The sequence below is a fragment of the Corythoichthys intestinalis genome, chromosome 21 (genome assembly GCF_030265065.1).
Source record: "Corythoichthys intestinalis isolate RoL2023-P3 chromosome 21, ASM3026506v1, whole genome shotgun sequence".
In the NCBI taxonomy this organism is placed as follows: domain Eukaryota; kingdom Metazoa; phylum Chordata; class Actinopteri; order Syngnathiformes; family Syngnathidae; genus Corythoichthys; species Corythoichthys intestinalis.
Window position 1 is genome coordinate 17,091,359 of NC_080415.1, and position 15,621 is coordinate 17,106,979.

Genomic DNA, 15,621 nt, shown 5'->3' on the forward strand with positions numbered 1-15,621 from the left:
CAAACCAAGGTTTCTGTACCAAATATTAAGTTCGATTTTTGTGATGTATCAAATACTTATTTCATGCAATTAAACGCAAATTTATCATTTAAAAATCATACGTGATTTTCTGTTTTTTTGTATTAGATTCCGTCCCTCACAGTTGAAGAGAACTTATGATACAAATTACAGACCTCTACATGCTTTGCAAGTGGGAAAACCAGCAAAATCGGTAGTGTATCCAATACTTGTTCTCCCCACTGTATGTTCTTAAGTAGTTAAAATTGAGATTTGGCATTTAGTATGTGAGGAAATGAGGGAAAATAAAAATTAGGAGATGGAGGTTGGGGTTATTGCTGTTTTTGTTAACTTGTATTTTGCATATCATTGAAAAAATCCAATTTTGAATAAAAATCAGTTTTTATATGTGTTATACAAATAAATGTGTTAAACCAGTTTTATTTGCATTTCAGTAGTTTAAGAGGTTTGACCCCCCCCAACCCCCCTCCCATGGCGACCTTCACGTCGGGGAGTTCCGGCAAGAAATTCTAGCCACTTTCACCCCTGAGAAGAACACAACTACTGTGCTGATCCAGTCATTGGAGATCCTTCTGTCATTCACAGGAACATCACAGAGATGATGACCACAGTGTCCCTGCAGATCGTCGGTATTATCGAGCCGATCATCCAGCATGCCGACTGGTTCTTCCCTGGAGGTGAGGTGAACACGAGATAAAAATATGCAAGTGGTTTTTCATCAATTCGATTTCTTACTCGCCTTCTCTCAGAAATCGAGTTCAACGTGACGGGCAACTACGGCAGTCCCGTGCACGCCAACCATAACGCCAACTACAGTTCCATGCCATCTCCCGACATGGAGCAGATGGAGAGGCGGCAGAACGAGCAGAGTCGAAGGCCGCTCAGCGTCGCCACCGACAACATGATGCTGGAGTTTTACAAGAAAGACGGGTTGGTGGCTTTGTTTTTGGCACGATTCTTTTTATCGAGTGATTCCGACACCCGGCTGCACTGCAAAAACACAAATTAAAACGAGTTAAATTCCTTTGTTTTCAGTGTAAATTTATGGTATTAAAGATTTTTAAATAAATGGCAATAATTTATGTGTTTCTAATTACATACTTTAGTGAAAGAGAACAATTGTGGCTTATTAGAGCGTACAAGTCTTCAAATCAGAGGTTCCCTTTAAAGTTTTGCATTAAAAAAAATCAAGAATCGGTGAAACAACCTATGAATTAGTGAAAAACGAACCTCAACTCTGTAGCTTATGCTCCTACTACTCCTGTAATTGTTCATCTATCCACCCTTAGGATTATGTTAAGACATTCTCTCACTCTTTCTTTCTTATCTTTCTGCTTTTCTTTCAAACCCTCATTGGCCTCATCGTGCCCAGCGCGGCGTCTCAGCGCAGCTTAGCTAATTAAACCCGGACCCAGCCATGATCCGTAGAACTCATCCTTCCGCGAGGCTGCTATCAGCTGTGACGGAGTCAAGATTTGAACATGAAACTTGATAGTCATATTCTATTTTATTTCCAATAAAATATAATTAAATCCTAGAGAACGTGACAAAATTTATTTGGCCATAGTTCTGGGCAGTGCCAATTAAGGTCCTCTTGAAATAATTGTTTTGATGATTGCCTAAAGTGAACTGATAGAAACATTGACATGTCTAAGTGTTGACTTTTCACCCAGCATTTCTTTCTTCTTTAAACCATGCAGCATCAGGAAGATACAGAGGTACCGTATTAACCTTTTCACCCCTTTTATCACGCAGTAATTTGCGTGTTTTGCTTGTTTTCACTGGATGTGAACAAAGCAGCCTTGTTCTGTGTGTGTAAATTGCATTATTGTTATGTTTGGCACCGGATGGACTCGTTTGACAGTACCAACTTGAGCACAAGTTCATTTGAGAGTTTGAGCTGTTTTCTGTTCTCACAAGGCATTAGTCAGCAAAGTATGGCAGGTGGATGATATTTGGTCTAGAACTCATTCGCTACCATTGGTGGTGAAGGGCGGCCGATTCATTTGGACCGGGAGGGCTGACAGCGAATGATCATTCGACTGGCTGTGCGTCTTTCTCCCACTACAGCATGGGTGTCAGGGTGATGGACACTTCATGGGTGTCCCGCAGGGGCTCATCGTCCTCACGTAAAACCTCCACACCGCCCGCAGACGCGGTTGTCCCCGAGCAGTCCGGGGACCCTTTGGGGTCCCCCTCCCCCACCCCTTCTTCCACTAACAGCGAGCGAGCCAGGTAAGGCTGTTGTGCGCCCCCTGTTTAAGCCCCTTACCTGCCCCATGTCCCAAAGCTGACTCCAGACCAGTGCCCTGTAATCGTCCCCGTAGAAGGACATTCCTTCAACTTTTACCTTTGACCCCAGACATGCTTGAATATGTTGATTATTTTTTTTTAGACATCTGTAGCCCCTTTCACGCTGTCTTCATGGTGAATTAGCACATCGGAGCTGTTATGGGACAACCGATATTTATGTTTGTACGCACATTTTTGCAGTTTCCCACATTTAGATGACGAACTGGTTGATGTAGCACCGAAACTGTGAAAGAAACATTTCCATTCATTTACTTTAACAGCTCATTTGTGCATCACAGTGATCCCACGTTTTTGCAGTTATTGGGGACCAGAAGCCGTCGCGATAAATGAAAAACCACAAGGTAGCCCCCCCCCCACCCCCCCCAAAAAACTTTTTGTGTTTACTTTGTGTTTAGTGTATTCAGATTTAGTATTGGAAAGAGATACATTTAAGACATGAGACATTTTCACTTTTTTCCCAAAGTATCATTAAAAAAACAACTTTAATGTATTTGGCGGAAAACAGAGACAAGGCTGAAAAAGCAGTTTCTGCTCTTGCTCCCCTCTTTAAAATAAACTGCTGTATTTTAAGCCAAAAGAACTGTTGTGTTTAATAAAACAATATGTCTATATTCTGCCATAGCAGTTTCATGGCGCATTATGCCCCCGGACTACTTTTCTTTTGTCCGTTTTACCCTGAATCCCTCGTGTACAGACACTGCGCAACCGCTTTTAACAGATTTAAACCGCATTTAACCGCTAAAATTCCCCTGGAAATGTTTTTTCTTTTCACAGATTAAAATTGAGCCAAATCAAAAACTTTATGCAGTAAAGTAAATTAACCAACATTAACTATACAGCTAACTCCCCGTTTAGCCATGTTTATTCACGAAATAAAACACAGGGCTAAATTGAATCTACTTTAACTAAAACACCAATTTCCTTTATTATTGTACATCCACCCACATGTCTTAGTGCATGCATATTGATTATCAAAGTTTGGGTAGACAAAGGGGGATCATATTGAAACGTTTGTTATTAATTATATACCAGGATGGGTGTCCAAAACCTTTTTTTAAATGAGAAAAAATTTCAAAGGTTTCAAAAATGTCTATTTTTTTACTCACCTGATTTGATCTACTTTTAAGGTGTCAAAAAATTCCCTCCTGTTCAAAAATTTTCTCCCCCCAGAAAATAGAGATTTTAAGCCAGACATGTCCAAAGTCCGGCCCGGGGGCCAAAAGCAGCCCGTGGTCAAATTTCATCCGGCCCCCAGCCTCAGTCATAAAATCAATAACGTCTGGCCCGCACACAGACTTAATAAATTGGTCAGCAGTACTGCTACCAGCGTATGAGGTAACTTACACACTAAATGCTGCTCCTCATTTACCCACTATAAGGCAGCAGCACTCTAAGCAACATTACCCCGTGTGACGCTTTACTCCCAATTTTCTAAAATGGCGACAAAAAAAAAAAGTTGACTGCGACGGCCGACTTTTCAAGGATAGGTGGAAATGTGAGGCGATATTACCAAAGAAGACACGCTGACATGTACAACAAGATTACAGGGAAGATTTGTAGTGAGAAATTGAACCAACTTGAAGGTATGTAGTTTAAATTTACAGCAGCAGTATTTCACAAGAGCCCGAGAGTCTAAAGAAAATCCCACAAAGGCTAATTGCGAGATTGTTGAAATTATTGATTTTAAAAAAATAATTAAGCAAATGTGACACACAGAGTGGCTTGCTAAAATTTGCTTATATATATTGGTCTACGTAAAAGACGTCAGCCAAGGTCGGCCCCCCACATTTTTACCACACCAAATCTGGCCCCATTTGCAAAAAGTTTGGACACCCCTGTTTTAAGCTTTCCAATGATGTATCACACATACATAGAGGACAATTTCAAAATTTGGCCAAATTAGGGGTCTCAGAGCAGAACTTCAAGTCACCTGAGTGTTTTCCGCCATATATATATATTTTAATAAATGGTTTTTAAGCACTTCAAATGTACTGTCCCACCAGAGTTGAAAAATGCTTGTCTTTATTAAGTCCTTTATTGAGTGAGTCTACTCAAATCTGCTCACCTACACACAATGAGTTGCCACAGCAACTGTTTAACAAGTTAAACGATGATTGACGCATGCGGCGCTTTAAAGTTTCCGCTTCCAGATATCTCTGGCAAGATCAAACCTTAACGTCTGTCAATCATCTCACTTTAATAAGCAACTCCAGTACATTGCCTGACCACGAAAAGCGGCAGGAGTGAGAGTGAGAGACTTCGTGATCGGATTGGGACAGCTCTATAAAATACTGTATTTATCTTTTTTTTTCTTTTCTTTTTTTGTAATTGATTGTACAGCATACAATTGGGCTTTGATAGGTGGATAGAAGTTTGTCAGCAACAACAACAACAACAAAATCAAGAAAAAAAAATGGCTTAAATTTTTTTAAAAATTATAATAAATTACTAGTCGCGCAGGTGTGAGTACATGAAGATTTTACTTGCACTGTCTAAAATGTGTGTGTGTGTGTGGGGGGGGGGGTCCTGTATTTAGGGGCAATCTGAAGACCTAATACCTATTTAATTTTTTTCTTGAACTAATTTATAAATTACTTTAATTTTCATTACTTGTCCTGACAACTGGATTTGAAATCAGAAGGCATGTTGTCCTCAATGACTATTTATTTTAAAAGGAAGATTGATTAGTTTTTAAAAAAAAATTTTTTTAATGCATATCTCGATGATGAAGACGATCTATTTTTTTTTTTTTTAGTTTCTTTTAAGCGAGAAACATGACTTTGATGCAAATGATTTGCTTTTTTTGCGCAAAATCATGCAGCGGTCCAGATCTGGCTCGCAGGCCTTGCGTTTGGCATCCCATTACTTTTGGTCACTTCAAAATGCAGTATCAGAAGCTACAAAATAGTGTAATACAGTCTCTGTTTACCTGATTTGGATGTCAATACCCTCAAATAAAATCAATGACCTGAGCAAGAAAACCCCTTTTTAAAAATAAGCTAAAAGGTGAAATCACAAATATTGACGAGGCGAGGAACGCTACTCCGATGACGTGCCAATTTTGTCAGCGTGAAAGGGGCTCCCCGCTGCACGTGCGGCGCTCTCATGTTGTCTTCTGGCCGTCAGCCCCCGCATGTTTCACAGCTTCACCTTCCATTGTCGCAAGGCTCTGCAGTGGACGAGGTGATGCTTCTTCTTTTTTCTTCTTCCACATCACGAGATGTTTTCCACCCCTTACTCCTCACGGACGGCTTCCCGGCTCGCCGTAAAACCTTTCTTTTATCGTTCCAGCTCGGATGACCCGTCGGACTCCTGTAACACCCGCCCCTCCCCCGAGGAGGAGAGGCCGCCCCCCCCTTACCCCTCTTCCTCACCCTTCTCGCTCCCTCCCCGACACTTCCACACCCGAGCACCACCCGGTATGCGCCCGCTCTCCCGCAGTCCCGAATGCGTGCCCACCGGGCCAGTGGTCGTCCCTCGCCGCACGGGTTACAGCCCCCCTCCGTTCCTCCACTCCCTATGTCCATCCCCTCAGCCCCTCGACATCAATTCCAACCCCCGAGCCCAAAATTCCTCACTCTCAACCAAGCAAGCCTCCCCGTCCGAGCCCCCGCATGCCGACACCAACGGCTCTTCCCTTTACATAAAACCCCCACTCGTTCTTACTCGCCACGATCTTTTCCCGGGCACCCCACTATCCGTCCCCCCTTCTTGGGCCACCTGTAGCCGAGAGAGAGGACGCAAGGCCGCTAGGTAAATGCGAGAAGAATGTTTTTTTTTTTTTTTTTTTTTTTTTTTAACAGGCCCCTCCAGCGAGAGGTGGGTGAAGGGGGAGCGGCAGTCTTTTTTGTTGGTTGCCAGGAAATGCACGAGTCAGTTGCTAGGCAACAAAGAAGCGTCAAAGCCTTCAGTGATGAAAGTGGTATGACGTGTGGGCACGTCCCCCACGGGTGTGATGCCCCTGACAACGATGTCTCATAAATTAGTTTTATAAAGAGCTTTTCAAGATATGCAAAGGCACTAAAAGAAAATTTGTTACACTACAGCCCTTGAACTCATTGGCTGCCATTGACGGCACTAGACGTCCAATCCATTTTGAATGGGAAGGGCAAATGAACATGAGCTCACTGATTCACAGCCATTTTTTCTACTTTAACCCCTTGATGTCTGAGTTTACATTTAACAGAAAACAAAACAAAACATTTATTCCGTATTTTCTGGACTTTAAGTGCACTTTGTTCATAGTTTTGCTGGGCCTGTGACTTATACTCAGGAGCTACTTACAGTTGTATGAAAAAGTATCTGAACCTTTTGGAATTTCTCACATTTCAGCAAAAAAATCATCAAATTTGATCTGATATTTGTCAAAATCACACAGATGAAAAAACTGTTTTCTCTAAAATCACCCAAACATTTATAGGGTTTTATATTTTAATTAGGATAGCATGCTAACAATGACAGAAGGGGGAAAAATAAGTAAGTGAACCCTCTGCCTAAGGAGACTTAAAGAGCAACTGAAACCAATTTTTAGGTTTTAGGGTTTAAGTCAGGTGTGTGCTCTGCCCAATCACTAATGACTGGTTTAAAGCTGCCCTGCCCACTATACTACACACACCTGGTAAGAATTGTCTTGATGAGAAGCATTGTCTGATGTGCATCATGAATGGCTCGGTCAAAAGAGCTGTCTTAAGACCTGCGATGAAGGATTGTTGATATGCATAAAGCTGGGAAAGGATACAAAACCATCTCTAAAAGTCTAGCTGTTCATCAATCGACAGTCAGAGAAGTTGTCTACAAATGGAGAGTTTGGCACTGTTGCTTCCCTCCCAAGGCGTGGCCGTCCACCAAAGAGAACGCCAAGAGTTCAGCGCAGAATAATCAGAGAGGTCAAAAAGAGCCCTAGTGTGTCTGCTAAAGACTTACAAAAATCACTGGCACAGTCCAATATCTACGTGCACACATCAACTATATGTAAAACTATGGCCAAGAATGGTGTTCATGGGAGGACTCCACTGCTGTCTAAAAAAAAAACATTTTTGCTCGTTTAATGTTCGCAAAAAGGCACTTGGACACTCCAAAGAACTTTTGTTAAAATATTTTGTGGACTGATGAAACCAAAGTTGAATTGTTTGGGAGTAACACACGTCATGTGGAGGAAAAATGGAACAGCTCACCAACGTCAACACCTCATCCCCTCCGTGAAGCATGGTGGGGCTGTTTGGCTGCCTCAGGGCCTGGACAACTTGCAATCATTAGTTAAAGAATGAATTCAAAAGTTTATCAGGATGGTTTGGAGGAAAACCTGAGGCTGTCTGTCAGACACTTGAAGCTTAAAAGAGGATCGATGCTTCAACAGGATAATGATAAAAAATAAAGAAGTAAATCAACTTCAGAATGTTTTAAGAAGAACAAAATACACGTTCTGGAGTGGCCAAGTCAAAGTCCAGACTTGAACCCTTTTGAGATGCTGTGGCATGACCTAAAGACAGCGATTCATGCAAAACATCCCAGGAATCTGACTGAGCTACAGCAGTTTTGTAGAAAAGAATGGGCCAAAATTACCGTAGTCCTGATCGATGTGCAAGATTGATTTGCAGCTACAGGAAGTGTCTGGTTGAAGTTATTGCTGCCAAATGGGGTCGAGGGGCATAAAATATTAAATGTAATGGTTCACTTACTTATTTCCCCCCTTCTGTCATTGTTTTGCAGACTAAGTTTTTTCAAACATTTTTTTGAGTTTCAAATTTATTTTTGCATTAAAACCCATTTTATTTTGATTGAAGTGGGTTTTTTTTTATTGAAAATATATATTTTTATTGTAGCAACTTTTTTTTGATTGAAGCAACTATTGTTTTAATTGAATAATTAAGACACAAATATACCTCTATACAGATTGACCTATGAAAGAATTCCTACGATAGCAGTACAAAAAAGGGAAAAAAAAAAAAAAATCAGCACAAATTAATGACAATATATTAGCGTCTAATGAGGGGGCCAACTTCACAGAGGTACAGGTCACTCTTTGTTCATATTAGGGCATTTACGGGTCAGTTCCTGTTGATTTGGGGTTACTGAACAGGAAGTGACCTGTAAATGCCCCAAAATCTACAGGAAGTGACCTGTAAATGCCCACAAATCAACAGGAAGTTACAGAAAATCTACAGGAAAGGACCTGAGATGCTCCAAAATGAACTGAATGGCTTCCATTAGGTGTCCAATCCGTTTTAAGTGGGAGGGATGGCAACGGATGAACAAACCTCAAATCGATTGGACGTCTACTAGTCATACACGTTCCAATTCACGGCAGAGGGAGGAAAAGAGCTTGTTTTACTGTTTATTGTAGAATATTATGTATGTATGTATTGACAATTGTTGCATCATTGTTATATTGTGAGATAATCGTTATCGTGAGCCTTGCATCATAAATCGTTTCGTGAGATACCCACAGGTTCACATTCCTAAGACATACTGTATACACAAAATATGTATGTGTATATATATATATATATATGTATATATATATTCTATGTATATTTGTTAAATGTAAATTCAGGCATCAAGTTAAATGAATAGGATGTCTGACATTGTCAATGGCAGACAATGATTTAAAGCTCTTTTCTTTTTCATCGGTGTAATATAAAGAATGAAAATCAGCACTCAAAGCTGGTTGTTGTGGTACTTTGGCCTTTTGGCTCCATCCTGTCAGGTAAGAATAATAAACAATAGAATAAAATAATAGCGTGACCTTGGCTCAAGACAAGTGGAAGGTGATGAGTCACATTAGGAGAAAGGAGCAGTATGGTTGTTGTCATATCATAGGAATGCGCTAAGGCTCATTTGCATGGCTGTGCCCCTGACTTTCAGTTTTCCTCATTTGCTGCAACAATCCTCATTGTGGCTCTCCTGTCAAATAAATAAGCTGTTAAGCTTTTTTTCCCCCCCTCAAAATGATAAGAGGAGTAAGTTTGCTGGCGGCGCCTAATATTGTTTTTCTCTCACCTCAGCACTCTGAAGAACAAGGAACTGTCTCCAGTGATCGGGCAGAAAGGATTCCAGGCGACGCTGACTTGCGGCAGCCCGTCAGAGCACAGCCCGCATACACTGAGGAGAGGTAGTAAAACTCTTTTCATTGTATCAGAGTTAAGTTGTATCCTGCCATTGATGGTAGTAGGTGTCCAGTTGACTGGAAGGGGCGAGCAATGATTGATTAATTATTTGCTGCCCTCTGTATTTGGCAGCCAATGAGTTAACTGTTAGGATGACAAATAATACCTTATGTTACAGAAAAGAAAAATTGTTCCTGGCGTTTAATCATTTTATTTGTGTTGCTTGGGTCCAAACTCAATGAAAAAGTGCCACTAAAAAGTTAAAAGTTTGGTTTTGCTCAAATTAGAGGCTATATTCAAAATTTCCGATTCTATATCAAAGAAATCTAGATTTTTAACTCGGGTTGAATAGAATTTTAAAATCTCTTTTGGTATGCACTACTTTGGGTCGTTTTATGTGTTAGGCTACTCTATAAAAATCTTTTACGTTGCCCCCCCCAGCAAAGAAGCTGGCTCCAATCCCACCTAAAGTTCCCTACAGCCAGACGGGGGCCGTGTCGGAGCCGTCCACGGGGCAGCCGTCTCCGGTCAGCCTGTCGCCAACGCCCCCCAGCACGCCGTCGCCGTACGGTTTCGGTTACCCGCAGGGTTACGCCACCGTTGGTTCGATGGGACACGTCCAGACGGCCGGCGCGCCGTCTCTGTCCTCGCCGCCCTCGCTGGGAGGGACACTCACAAAGGCGCGGCCCACTCCCAAGCCACCCCGGCAGAGGCCCAGCTTGCCTCCCCCGCAGCCGCCCTCCACCCCCGGTACCAGCCCTCAGCCGCTGGAGAACTCGTCCGGCTTGCTGGATGGGTTGTCACCTGGAGAGAGCATGTCCACAGGTATTTGCTGTCATTTTCTGAAATATAATGAACATACATGTAGTTAGATGAAAACTAACATCCTAAAAGGTCTGAGAGGTCTGAATTGGTGTGTACATAAAGTGTGTTAAATGACCACCAAGAATATTCTTGACTGTTCTGATGTATAATTGTTGTTGATCACCTGCAGCCGTTTGAGCCATCGTTGTGTTTGAGGGACATTTAGGGTAAGCAGGACAGCACACCACCCAACCACCCCACCTCGTCCCTCTGACCCCATCTCGGTTACAACATGGTGCCTCTCCCCACCCACCCATAAATCCGACCCCTACGTTTCATTGCGCCCATTTCGCATGGCTCGTGTGGGTGTGGCTTAGCCAGAAATGCACTAAATGAAGCTCAGCTAAGCCTGGCAAGCTCATGCCTTGCTTCCACTGCCCGCTTTGAACGTCAGCGCCACTTTTGTTCCCACCCTCTTCCTCCCTTCTCACTCCTCCATGTGTGAATTTACAGAATATTATTTCAACTTTGATACGGTGTTAATTGCTGATAATGCTTTAACACCATGTTTGCCTTCACTTTGTTGTCACACACAAAATAAGCCCAACATAATTCCCCTCATGTTAATTATTTTTTTTACAAGAGTTGATGTTTTTATAAAATAATCACTTGAGAGCTAATAATCACTACATTTAACAAAAAATTAGCACAGCTATGTTCACAAACATATTTTGTCAGCTGGAATGCACTTTCATTTATGGAAATTTTGAGTTCTCTGATAATGACTTCTTAAAGGGAACCATGGATAGAAAGACTTGTAGCTCTTAAAATATAAATGTTAGTATGAGTTATAATAATTTGATATTAAAACCCCTCTTGATGTTTTCGTTTTTATAAAATTTGTAAAATTAGTTTAACTAATAGGTCGCCATTGTTCTTGACGCCGCAATGCACTGTAGGCAGTGACGTCAACAGAGTATGACTTTCAGAGTAGGACTCTAGTGACATAAACATGTCGACTGTTCAGCCCTTTCAATTTGAACCCGAGAGGAACATTAATGAGCAGGACAGCACTGTTGATATTTCACAAAACGAGCAGAAAAAGCAAAATGAACAGAAAAGACGGGATGAGACGAGACTACGACAAAACAGGTGTTCTGCCAAAATGTCCTACACCGGTGAAACGTTCTACAAGAGGCAAATTTGACACCCAAAGTAGTACCGTGCGATTTCAGCTTGTTTTGTTTAGATGCATACAGACAGAACATACTAAAAATGCATTAAGAAAAAAATACTTAAACGCAGTAATATCAAACAAGGGTGGTTTAAATACGCTTCATGACTAATGTGGTCAACAGATCAACAGTTTGCTTTAAAGCTACCACAAGAAAACAATGCTTAAAAGTAGGGTTGTTCCGATCATGTTTTTTTTGCTCCCCATCCCATCCCGATCGTTTTAGTTTGAGTATCTGCCGATCCCGATACTTCCCGATCCGATTGCTTTTTTTTGCTCCCGATTCAATTCCAATCATTCCCGATAATTTTTCCCGATCATAAATATTTTGGCAATGCATTAAGAAAAAAATGAATAAAACTCGGACGAATATATACATTCAACATACAGTACATAAGTACTGTATTTGTTTATTATGACAATACATCCTCAAGATGGCATTTACATTCTTAACATTCTTTCTGTGAGAGGGATCCACGGATAGAAAGACTTGTGACTTTGTATATTGTGACTAAATATTGCCATCTAGTGTATTTGTTGAGCTTTCAGTAAATGATACTGTAGCCATGCCCCAATGCATGATGGTAAGTGGAACCATGACTGTGCGTAGTGCTACCAATTGATATATCTTTTCTGCGTTGGGGAATAACTTAAGGTGTTAAGAAAAAGATCAATTGCTACCTTGCTTCCCCACATTGCTTCCCATGATATTTCTAATCGTAGGGAGAGGGATTGTAAGGCTTTAACCAATTAAAAAAGGCTCCAAAGGCTGCCAAAATTCACTCTACTCATTTTATGCTGCCTTTTGTCTCTCTATATAGATAAAACGGCACCACTACAGATTGAGCGCGACAATGCGTGAGTGGGCATGGCCGATATTTTTTTGCCGATTCCGATACTTTGAAAATGACGTGATCGGACCCGATCAATCGGGATGACACCTCTACTTAAAAGTATGAGAGGGAAATACATGCAAGAAATATTTTGAGGTAATCAAAAGGTCATAAAAGATTCAATAAAAACACAAACAGTACGTACTCGCTGCTTTTAACCAAAGTGCGCATGTATATGATGTCTCGCCGTGTAGAAGGAATTGCAGAACACTAGTGTATTCATGTGGTAGTTCGTCAAGTGACAATGACAGCTGTGGACTCCGCACTGTCACTCCATGCAGACCAGTTCAAGACCACACTGTTTAACTAACACCACAAGGACCATGTTTTTTTTCTACATCGATCGTACGTGTATTGTTTACCGATTTATTAGCTGCAATCAGTAACAAAATCTCAGATGAAAAACAACAAATGTGTCCGCGAATGCGGAAGCAAGGTAGGACCCCAAAGTAGACAACAATAACAGAGGGTTTACGTGAAAGGGTTTATTGAACACACAAAAAACACGCGTTTGCGAAAAGGGAGACAGAAAAGGGTCCGTTATAGTTGATTGGAATCAATTAAAAGAAAAAAAAACGCGTGGCAAAATCCGGTGAAGGGCAGGCGAACGAAAAACGAAAGTAAGGATGCAAGCAATAACTCTCAAATGGCAGAAAGTCAATATCTCGGCAGCCTGCCTATGATCGGTTTAAAGACACTGCTGATGAGTTGGAATTGGATGCAGGTACGACGTCAGGAACTCATCCCACAGCTCTGTAACAAAACAATCTGACTAACAGCACAATACAAAATCATGCCAGTCGTCATACTAGCTTCGCTAGTATAGAGCACAGCTCTTCTCCCAGTCCAGCCCAACTGTGTCATCAACTCGAGTGTGTATTGCACGTGTAAAACATGGCGCCCTCCGTAGGTCAAAACATGTACTAAATATTATAGATTTTTAAATCAACGGCAATATTTTATGTGTTTCAACCAAAATATTTTTGTAAAAGAGAACAATTGTGGCTTACTCGAGCCTACAAGTCCGTGGTTCCCTTTAACCGATATCATCCAACTCAAAAAATCCGATACCGATATATGTGGTTGTGGATCTAACATATTATGGCTAATTGTATTGTGATGCCCCTCTGGATGCTTTAACATTGATAATTCTTAAGCCTGAGTTATACTCCCGCGTTGCTGTGACGGCGCAGCGACTACGGCGTCATTCGACATTCGATAGTTCTGCGGTGAGGGAACGTGTTGCTTTGTAATTCACCGCCAAGCCACTAGAGGGATGTGGCGTTATGTTCGTACAGTTTTGGGGCATGCTTGTTGACTTCTGCTAGTCTAGTTTAAGGGAGAAAAAATAAACTCTTGAAAGTAAATATTCTGCTCATCAACATTGAATAAATATTGAACATACAAATGTTGAGGGGCAGGCGACGCAGAAGACGGTTTCGAGACGGTCTGGCCGACTTTTGATGCCGCACAGAGAGTTTTAGAATCGGGTGAAGAGAGCTAGCTGTGGCGGCTAGCTTCAAACTGGCGTCGAGCACTGCGTTCAAAGTCTGCAAAGCCCTCCAGCCCGATTTGTTTGCCGTGTCCTACAACCAGCCAGTGGGAAGCCATAGCAGATTTCTGGCGTCTATGGAACTTCCCAAACTGCGTTGGGAGCCTTGATTTTAATGTTATCATAAAACGCACCGAGGCACTCTCAATCAGTGATGATGTATCGTGTGTAAACTGTCTGTTATTGAAAATTAAAGATCAAAACAACTCTTTTGACACCAAATCTGTGCTTTATTCTTCATATACTTGAAGAGTGACACGTAAATAAGTCACAGACTCACAGCAAACATAAGTACCCAATAAATGATGAAGTGCACCAACCAAAAATAAGACAAAGTGATAAAAAGTTGACAGTTTTTGGCCGACTCGGTCACCGCTTCGTGTGGCCACTCGATTCCGAACGCACACTTCTCGGTGGCTCTTCCATTTTTTTTTTTCCCCAATCGCCGACCTTGCCATTTGGCAATCACACTAATGTCTTGACGAGACTTGCTCTTCGATGATACTTGCGTTGGCTTGGTCCATTTTTGCGTGTAGAAAATAATGTTTGATTCTATTCTACAATGGCGGTGATTTCGCGCTGAACTGGAAACAACAGTCTGAGCGGACCAATCACAGTCCGTTTCTGCCACGTCATACGCGTCTACGCGACGCAAAGGTTAGAAAATTCAAGAGGAGCGCGTCAGGCTACGGCGCAGGGTCGTAACTCGGGTCTTCCTTGACGGCGCAGGTCTGACACGGAAGTATAACTCAGCCTTTACATAACAAATCCCAAGCATCTTAGTTTGGAGACATCTAAAGGTCAATAAGCATAACTGCTGTGCTAAGCTGTGACTAGCCCTTCTACAAAAGCAGGAGGCTTTTACATTCACTTTGAAGGAAACCTGTATAATGGCCCAAAACCAATAATGAAAAACCGATGTTGATGTTATCCGATATCATTTTAAAATGCTTTTATCGGCTGATATCGGCCACCCGATAATATCGGACAACTCATAAACATCTTTTTTTTTTAAATCAAAGAAATCATTAAATAAAATAACTGATAAATATCACCATTACAATATACAAATATTGCTCAGCCCAAATACATACTAAATGTATGTTGATGTGATCTTCAATAGATAGCACCAAATATGTTGCTTCGTTACCTAGTGTAGATACAAAGTTGACACACCCCTGCCCTGTTCAAATGTAGTATAGGCTCAAAATGCTTGACGGAATGACCCATATCCATAGGTAATACCTCACAATTGTGGGAACATCACTGCCATTTTTGTACATACTGTATTTTTAAATCTCATTTAACTCATTGGCTGCCACTGACAGTGAACTGTCACCGCCAGCCTGCCCTAGTTCAAAGGGGTTGGTAATCTATCACCATCATCGGCAACCAATTAGTTAACAGGACAACACTGAAGAAATTACACTTTACTCCAATGTGAAGTACTTAATGTAAAGTTTGTATAGTAACGTGTGATAATCATAAAGATGAAGTGCAACCAGAGGTGGGTAGAGTAGCCAAAAATGTTACTCAAGTAAGGGTAGGGTTACTTCTAAGTAATATTATTCAAGTAAAAGTAGTCGTCCTAATATTTACTCAAGTACAAGTAAATAAGTATTCGTTGAAAAGAATAGTCAAGTAATGAGTAACATTGTAACTGCTTAAAATGTCTGATTTTTTAAATAATGACTTTTTTTT

At 41.3% G+C, this 15,621-nt stretch overlaps 1 protein-coding gene across 7 annotated transcripts in view; it reads left to right on the forward strand.

Moving 5' to 3' along the window:
- The window catches only part of arhgap44b (Rho GTPase activating protein 44b), a 103,615-nt gene that overhangs the window by 82,568 nt on the left and 5,426 nt on the right, over window positions 1-15,621 (forward strand). For 2 of the 7 annotated variants that reach the window (XM_057825432.1, XM_057825433.1), the window contains exons 15-22: window positions 604-695; window positions 768-948; window positions 1,719-1,736; window positions 2,089-2,253; window positions 5,458-5,514; window positions 5,623-6,084; window positions 9,336-9,442; window positions 9,879-10,262. In XM_057825432.1, the coding sequence (XP_057681415.1) occupies window positions 604-695; window positions 768-948; window positions 1,719-1,736; window positions 2,089-2,253; window positions 5,458-5,514; window positions 5,623-6,084; window positions 9,336-9,442; window positions 9,879-10,262 (1,466 nt within the window). Of the gene's footprint in view, window positions 1-603; window positions 696-767; window positions 949-1,718; window positions 1,737-2,088; window positions 2,254-5,457; window positions 5,515-5,622; window positions 6,085-9,335; window positions 9,443-9,878; window positions 10,263-10,431; window positions 10,469-15,621 lie in introns of all 7 variants that reach the window. The other 5 variants (XM_057825435.1, XM_057825434.1, XM_057825436.1 and 2 more) reach the window with 5 other exon arrangements.